The sequence below is a fragment of the Anopheles funestus genome, chromosome 2RL, assembly GCF_943734845.2.
Source record: "Anopheles funestus chromosome 2RL, idAnoFuneDA-416_04, whole genome shotgun sequence".
Classification (NCBI taxonomy): Eukaryota; Metazoa; Arthropoda; class Insecta; order Diptera; family Culicidae; genus Anopheles; species Anopheles funestus.
In genome coordinates this window covers 85759393-85768009 of record NC_064598.1, presented here as the reverse complement: position 1 = coordinate 85768009, position 8617 = coordinate 85759393, and the positions used below count along the sequence as shown (strand labels likewise).

General features: G+C 41.8%; 1 protein-coding gene across 2 annotated transcripts; it reads right to left on the bottom strand.

The window, feature by feature from the left end:
• Positions 1 to 859: 859 nt before the first annotated feature.
• Positions 860 to 3979, bottom strand: LOC125761198 (cytochrome P450 4d1-like). 2 transcript variants are annotated; one of them, XM_049422118.1, is made up of 4 exons: positions 3484 to 3979; positions 3027 to 3410; positions 2349 to 2960; positions 862 to 2273 (listed from the first exon to the last, which is right to left on the bottom strand). In XM_049422118.1, the coding sequence occupies exons 1-4, from the start codon at positions 3644 to 3646 to the stop codon at positions 1933 to 1935; spliced, it is 1500 nt and encodes a 499-aa protein (XP_049278075.1). In that variant the 5' UTR covers positions 3647 to 3979; the 3' UTR covers positions 862 to 1932. The 2 variants fall into 2 exon arrangements, with proteins under 2 accessions (XP_049278073.1, XP_049278075.1); XM_049422116.1 differs by having other exon boundaries at positions 860 to 2273; positions 2349 to 3410.
• Between the last annotated feature and the right edge of the window lie 4638 nt (positions 3980 to 8617).

Genomic DNA, 8617 nt, shown 5'->3' with positions numbered 1-8617 from the left:
AGCGTGGAACGCACTGTACCGGATCTGCTTTGCGGAGACGGTGGTTGTGGTGGCCTAAAAACACACAAACACAGGAACACACAATCACCGTGAGCGGTGGAAAGATTTATTCTGAGAGTGAAACTGCCAGTTCCTAGCGTTATCCTTAAGCTACTAGGGAATGTTGTTGCATTCCAGCTAAGAGGACACGCTTGCCGTGTAAACAGTTTTCCCAGCGGGGGAAAGTTTCATACCCCCAAAAAACCGCATCATACTGGGATGGAAAGGATAGTGGTTAAGCTGTTCGTGCATGTAGCTCATGGATATCTATTATGCAGAAAAAAAGTGAACCTTTTGCAATAAATTTTACCATGCCCAAACAACCTCTATGACAGATTTCTAAGGTAAAGGTAAAGGTTTAGGATGCGTACATAGTTTGAGTGTTAAGCACATGGTTTTAAGAGCCTTGAAGGGAGCCGAACTTGAATGATAAAATATTCACTGATTCACTACGGCGTAGGTTTGCCAAATATGGTTTCAGTAAAGACACTTCCAGCTAGGTATACATCAAACAACACTAAAGAAACCAATAACATAAACAACATAAAATGTAAGTAAGGTTATGTTCAAACATGACACTACTTCAAATGCGAAGTGACGTAAAACAATCCACAATTACATGTTATCCTCGTTCGACTTACTTGCGGTCCCAATCATAATCAAACAAATTGAATCAGAAAGTTTTCTTTTTCACGCTCATCCCACGATGCTGATCCGGTTTTAGTTGGTGACGAGATAAACACCGGAAGCCAGGGATGTCCATCACAATTATATCAATCATCTGGATGGTTCAGTTAGTTCGGTTTTTTTTGTTTCTCTTTCGTTTATGTATTTGTTTTATAGAAGCGAAAAAAAGACTTGTTAAAACTATAGTAAAGAAGCAGATTAAAAAAAATAATATCAGGATATCGAATTGCATAGATGTAGTAGTTGAAGGCACTCATTACCACCAAATGCCATCCTTTAACCAATTTCTAGAAATCTGTTACTAGCATCTTTTTTATGGTGAAAGCCGATATTCCACTTATTTTCTCCATGCTCATGGGAGGATTCAACTTTTATGCACTGGAAAAGCTCACTGTGTCTCAACTGTATATCGGGGCATGAAATATATAATATTTTCATTCAATCAACCATCCATTCATTCGTCCCATCTACAGTCCGGTATGTGGTTGGCATTTGGTGGAAAAGAAGGAGAAAAAGAGTATGAACAAAAAAAACTCCCTTTTTCCCCGGTGTCCGTTTGATGACTTTCCGTCTTTCATGGCTTACGGGATTGTGGTGGACCGTGCGAAACGTGCTTCTGTTCGTGCGCCACCGTGGAAGTTGTTGCGTTTCGAACAGGAAAAGTGGGAAAAAATTGTATCTAACAACTAACAGAATCACCATTCTGGTGGGGTAGTTTTGTTTGATATTGGTTAGCTCTTCAACCGCTAGTGTACGCGACGGTTCGAAGTACTCGGTGCACAAGCCAAATACAGGGAAGAGGCAAACAAAAAAGTCCTACCAGCGACAGGAAGAAAAAGTTGATAAATTTAATTTATGAAACCATTGCTGTGCCATGCTGGGAGGCTGTTACTGTACAACGTGCGCAATATGAAGTAGTGTTTTTGCGGTTATATGTATTTCTACGTGTTTGTGTGTGAATGCCCCTAGTTCACTTCTCATCACTCAATCATGCTGTGGACGTGGAAATAGTTGGGTTTCAGATTGATTAATTAAATTATAATATTCCGAGCAGGTAAAGCACGCTGATAAACTTCCCTCTGCAGCAGTAACAGCAGAAGGCAAAAACCTCGTTAGCGAAAGGCCAATCAGGCCAAGGAGAGCTTCTTTTTTTTCTGGCGATGGTACAAAGATTAGACGAAGGTTTCATTAATGAACCTGCATGGTCTAACTTCTTCTGACGAGCTTCACCGGTATGCCACCGGACGAACGGATGACAAGATCGGCCTTGAAGCGCACTTGATCGATGGACTCTCCGGGCAGAATTCGGTAACTTGCGAGCAGCTTTACGATGGTCACTTTCATCTCCAGCAGTGCATACTTCTGGCCGATACAGTTCCGTGAACCAGCGCTGAATGGAATGTAATCATAAGGTCCACGCTTGATTTCATTCTCGTCCGAAAAGCGCTCCGGGATGAACTTTTCCGGATCGGGGAACACTTCTGGGTTCCGGTGCAGGCAAAAGATGTTAAGCGAGAGAGTTGTTCCTGCGGGAATTATGGTGCCATCTGAAGGAAGAAAAAAATTAAGACGTAAATTATTAGCTCCAAGATAGCCTTTCAAAACTTGAAAGAGATTCATACTCATTTCCATGTCCTCGAGAAGTTTGCGTCCAATGAAGGGAACCGGTGGTACCAAGCGCAACGATTCCTTTATAACCAAGTCAAGATACTTTAACTCCTGCAGCAAAGAGTTGGTAAGAATGATCGATCTAGCATCCTCTCCCAGCACTGTGTCGATCTCTTCGTACAGCTTCTGCTGAATGTCCTGATGTTTGGCCAGCTGTAGAATTGTGAACGAAATACCCGACGTCGTTGTATCGTGCCCTTCGAACATGAACGTATCCACCTCCTCGCGAATATCGGCCGTACTGAGCGGTCTCCCATCGATCTTTACCTTCAGCAACTGATCGAGAAAAGTATCACGGTGCTTCGAGTAATCATCCTGCTGGAGGGTTTTGCTTTCCTGATTTAGTTGCTTTCTGCGTGCATCAATTACGGAGTTGGTAAAATCGTGCAACCGTTTGATAACTCTGCCCTGTTCTCGGGCATACGAGTACAGCACGAAAAGGGCCGGAAATTGACGCAGTACGCTAAAGATGCGTCGAAAAACATACTCCGACACCTTCTTTACGCCCTGGGTGTATTCATTGTTCGGGTCTTCCTGGGCATTAATTTGAACTCCCATCGATGTCGCTAAGAAAAGGGGATTAAACCGTACCTGATAAGATGTAATCAAAGAGACAAGCGAGGCAAGCCTACCACAAATGCTATCCAGTGCATACAGGGTGATGTAATCGTAGATATCGAACTCTTGCTGATTTACGTGCCGTTCCAGCTTGGTGACGAGTGTGTCCGCCTCCTTATTGAACACGTCCATAAATTGGTCAAGAATTTTAAAATGAAACGATGGTGTGATGATCTTTCGACGCTGGAACCACTTTTCGCCGAACGACAGCAGCAAGCCGGTACCGAGCCATGGTTCGAGAAAGTCGTACTGATACGATTTCTTGGTCGTTTTCGCTAGCAGTACCTTCTCTATATTGCGTGCAGAGGCGATTTCAAGTTCCATCTCGTTGAACGCACCGATAAGACAAAGGTCCTTGCCATACTGACGATGGCAATCAACAATTATGTCGAATATTTCTAAACCGAGAGAAGAAATCACTTGTATAGCCCAAAAACAAGTATAATACATCTTAATATAGGTACCTCATACCTGTCATTGATTTATCCTTAAACATGTAGGAAATACCAAAAAAATACTCCGGATGAGGGCCATTGAAGTAGGGCAAAACTTTAAGCACTTCCTGACGTTTTCGGTGATACTTTAGCAGTAGGTAAGAAAGATACACAACACAAAGCGCAACGAAAACAAACATTTTGCTGCTGTAATTAAACTTCTCACTTATCGAACCACTTATCCATAACTAATAAAGCATGGTCCAAGTGAATGTTTATATAGCGAACGTGTTATCATGCCAACGCGATCAGCCGATTTCTTATCATACCAACACTGGGACGGTTGTCCGTTGTGAATTTGAAAATAAACGTTAAAGTCAGAAAACAGTTGGTCATGTTCCTTGAGGGTGGATGGCAGATTTAACAATGATTTTGCTATATTTTTCTCAGGTGATTCTATTAGTATTTTGTAACTCAGTGGAATGAGTCAGTTTATGTGTGGTAGAGATTTTTATTTTTTCATCGTCTTCTATGTCCGTGGAAATGTATTATAATAGTCAATGAATAATACTAATACCGTTGACCTCTGAATCTATCATCCAACATTTGGAGTAATATAAAACAGTAAAAGACTGTTTGGAGCTTTTCGCATAAAACAACTGATTCACAAAAAAACCCCTTGTCCTCTTCGGTTACGCAAACAGACCGTAACCGTGTAAGAATTCGTTTGTTACCGGCATAAGCGATGCTGGTAGAAACTGTTTTGATTGGAATCTGGTAAGCACTTTGACCCGTGTGCGAGATCGAGATTTGCCGGACTGTGTGACCGGAACGTGACAAACCAAATCCAAACGTAATCCTTTTTTGTCTTACCTCGCCTACCTCAGCTACGGTCGATGGGGAGCGCAAAAAGCGGATAAGACTATCTAGTCTTGCTGTAGCGAAAGCTTACGATTTAGTCCTTTGGACATCCAAAATCGGACGACTTGAATGGGATGCTCGTGGCCCACTCGAGATAACGATAGCATCTTGCCGGTACGCTTCAAGCGTACCCACCGGATGATGTTGCAAAACTGTCCAGATTTGGACAACGAAGCATCATGTAACATGCTACCTAAAAGAAGGACCACAGAGGTAGAGAGAGAGAGAGAAAGAAAATGGCCCAGCAAAAAGCAGGCAACAGTTCAGCAAACTTAACGATGCTTGTTTTTAATGTGATTCCGTTGAGGATTTTATTTCTTGTACCATTCGCCACGGTGACAAAGTGTTCGGTGCTGCAAATGGTCTTGTTTAGCTGCGAATGTCGTAATTCGCATGTGTACAACGTGCGCCGATAGAAGATCGGTTTAGCGCCATTGTTTACCACAGTCATTTCCGTAGAATTACCTTAGGAACACTTTTAATTCACGACATCCTCTGGTGGTGGTCGCCACCACCATGGTGCTGGCTTAGCTGGGATCACTTTTGTAAATGTTTAGCAAAAGGGACGTGAGGATTTGGATGCAATAAAAGCATCTTCAAACCATTCACCATGTCCCTTTTTATCGGTGGTATGTATCGGCAATGGTTAAACGTTTCATTACGTCCTCACGGAGAACCGGGACGTTCGCTGTTTGTGCAAGGAAAGTGTATTGTGTTGTGTTAGCTTTCGTCGGTATAAGGAAGATGGGATTTTTCCCCGGTCCCAACAACTGTCGCATCTCGGTTGAGTGTCGAATGATTCGTTTGCGACAATCGAAACCGAAGCGGCAAGTTCGTGCGCGTGTAGCGTAAATCTGGCCCCCGGATTAGCTGTGGAGACCGTTGGCGAGTGTTGCGTTTAATAGTTTTGCTGAAAGCATAAATAAACGTGGAGATAAGATGGAGGAATCTATTTTAATTTTATAGGTTTCAGGGGTTATGTTCTACATTGCTAATGGTGGAAAGTTCTGCTGAGAATGGATGGAAGGAATCGAATCGAACCATACCGTTGCTGGAGGGTTTTTATGGCATGCTACTTAACAGATGTGCCACTAAGTGCTAATATGTGTGTGTGTGTGTTTGTGATGATTATTTTAGAAACGAAACATATTTTCTGGATTAGATTTTAAAAACAAAATAAATTAAAGTTATGGAAAATGTATAAAAAAGAGGTTTTGAAATGCAAATTGCATGCATTCAGGCGTATTAGAAATTCGTTAGTACATACTACGAAAATAAAACTTTAACCACGATTGAAGTAATGTTCATCGTTTCGAAATTCAAGATTTATTACTGTTTCTTGCTGAATTCTACAATCTATTTTGTCCTAAAACATGAAACGCATACTCAAACACAGCCACCAATGTTAATCCAATCATACGCTAAAGAAAGCAAAACAATATGTCCTCATGTCCCCAGCAACAGCATCCGATCCTTGCTTCCCGGGTGTGAGAATAAACATGCTCCAATCTCGGCTGACCTAATAAAACACCTGCGAGCTAGGAAGAGCACAATCGAGAGGACCTATTATCGTAATCACATTCTTTCCGGTAATCTAATTTCAATCGAGATCAATCTTGATGACATGACTCACAACCAGCGCTGGCGAATGGAGAGTTTGTCCAGGGGATAAAGAAAAAAAACGGGCTAGCTAAATGTTGAATCTGTAAGCAATCCGTGTATATGTCAATCGATCGCATCTCTATTGGACAATCGGTTCGGTTCGATTTCTTCGCCAGTGTCGCCATCATTTATCTTTCATGAGCAGCTTCGACGGGGAATCGATTTTTTGTCGAAGAAAGCCAAGCAGCAGAAAAACGGAAGCGAGCGCAAGAAAAAAGAAAGGGAAGGAAAGTTTCTCTTAATTACTATCCTCGCCACATTGATCACAACTAATGTGAGTGAAATAACGTTTGCGAAATTAGATCCTATTTGATTATATGGCAGTGCTTCAAACGTATGGCCGAGGGAAAGGGGATTGGGAAAGCTTTCCGGTCAGGAAGAATTTGCGACAGGAGCTTTAATTGCTTTCGTGAAGGGAAAAGATTGGTTTCCGTTGTCTTGTCGGTATGGGATATGCTTTAGCTATCGATCCAGCTCTGTCAGGGTTTATGGTAATGGTGCACTAAAGCACTGGTGAACGGAATTTGTGAGTAGCTGTTCGCAAAAGTTGCAGAAATTTTGAACATAAATTGACGTCTAGAAATTACTCATAGAGTTGTATTTGAGCGAGTTATATTACCAACAAGATCAAAATGTTCCCAAACAAGAGCAATTGTATCTTTTATCCTACATCAACTATGAAATACCAGCATCACTAGGAGAAGACTAAACAAACAACAACTAACCCAATCCCATTCCAAATGCCACCCGCTCCGCCTGGATGCTGGATCCGTTTTTACTCCCGAAAAATCCTGAGGGAGTTTTGAAAGTTTTCCTACCGTGGGCAATGCAATTTTGGCAGAAACAGCATCAAGAGACGGAGTACCCGGAACATAAAACCATTACTATTATGATTATTAGCATTCACATTATGCTGGTATAACTTTATCCTGTACAGCCTGAAGGCTAAAATCCAAAAACCGGTCGGTTCATTTCGTAGCAATATGGTCTTCCACGGGGGTAAGGCGAGTTTCGTGTGTTGTTGTTTTTTCTTCCGCATATTGTTGGAGATAGGATGACAATAAAACGTAATAACAGGTGACCCGGGGTGGGTTGGGATTTGGAGAAACGGAGAATGAGCATATTTCTTGGTCATTTAGTAACCTTAACATTTACCTCGTGTTTGGTTTTTTTGGGGAAGAGAAAAAAGGGAACAGGTATTGATAGTTTATTATGCTACGTAGAACAAGATGAGCATATTGTATTCCTCTCTTATACACTTCTGAATGACCTTAAGCTGGGGCCGCTCAACTCGATTGTAATGGTCATAAAGTGTGCTCATGACTCATTTCCCTGGATTTTGGAAACCGAAACCGAAAGTTAGTACATGTCCCTTCAGGCGATGTTTATACCTAGGTATGTGCAGACCTCTCTTTACGATACGGAAATGAGTTATTGGGGAGCTGCTTACTTGGGGCTTTGTATCATGCTTACTTGGGACTGCTGAATTTAATGGTTGGAAGGGATATCTAAGGCTCGATCTATCCATAGCTGAAAAGTCAAATATTTCGTATGAAGTGACACTCGGTCAAGTCGAGATTTGAACCTGGAATGAGCACACGGTATTAAGGTTGTGGTATTTGTTGTTTGAACGGTCTTCTGGGATCTTCTCATGAAATATATGCAACGGAGGTTCTCCTTCCAGTCTTGTGGTTTTTGACAATAGTTTATTGAAGTCAACTGTCACCATAAATGAACAATATTCAATGAAAAAAATATTAATATTATCTTTCGAATTTAAAGCACTTCTTACAGGATCTATTACCCTGTGAACTTCCTTGGCGTATTCAAAGCATCCAAACAGTAGATCATTAAAATAACCTACTTCCATTAAACACGGCGCTAATTACTGACTTACGCGGGGTTACTTACCTTACTTTGAACATTTTAACAAATTGTTATTTTAAGAAACTCAAACTCCCATCACCTTTGTTTCTTCTCCCTCCGTTTCATGAACCTTTTGCCGCTTATTGCTATGGTGCAAATCTTGGCAAAAAGGATTCATTTCATCCTGACCAAACACAATGGACCTGTTCCTTCCCTTTTCTCCCTCGGCCAGTGTGGTACCGGTATGTAGACGTGGTAGAGCTTAACATTTAATTCCGTCATAATTACATCCCTCCCTGATTCGTAACTTCCGTCATCTTCGTACACCTTCCATTACCCGACACTGCAAACGGCGGTTTGGAAAGAGCAAAAAACACACACAAACACACCCAAAGAGAAGCTGCTGGGCACCGTGAAAAGTCAACGCACTTTGATAACTTTACAAATCTAGGTCAACCCGTTGGATAAGGGGGTAAGGTTAGAAGGAAATGGGAATGTTTGAACGTCTTGAGGAATGTTTTGTTGGAAATGAAATTGTTAATAAAACCGTGTTACCCTTTCTAGCGCTTTGTTTCGGTATTTGTTCTATGGTTCTTTCCTTATTTCCTTATTTCGTTTCGAGCAAATGCCCTAGAGCAACCTTTTACGGTTGACTGCCAGGTGTGATGGAGGTGGGCCCTCCACTGCTTTGGTTTACCATTCACCCGATCCTTCGCGTTTGC

Coding starts and splice junctions, on each gene's coding strand:
- LOC125761198 (XM_049422116.1), bottom strand. CDS start 3,646: ATGTTTGTTTTCGTTGCGCTTTGTGTTGTGTATCTTTCTTACCTACTG. Junction 3,411..3,483: donor TAAGGATAAATCAATGACAG/GTATGAGGTACC, acceptor CTCTCGGTTTAG/AAATATTCGACATAATTGTT. Junction 2,274..2,348: donor TCTCGAGGACATGGAAATGA/GTATGAATCTCT, acceptor TTCTTCCTTCAG/ATGGCACCATAATTCCCGCA.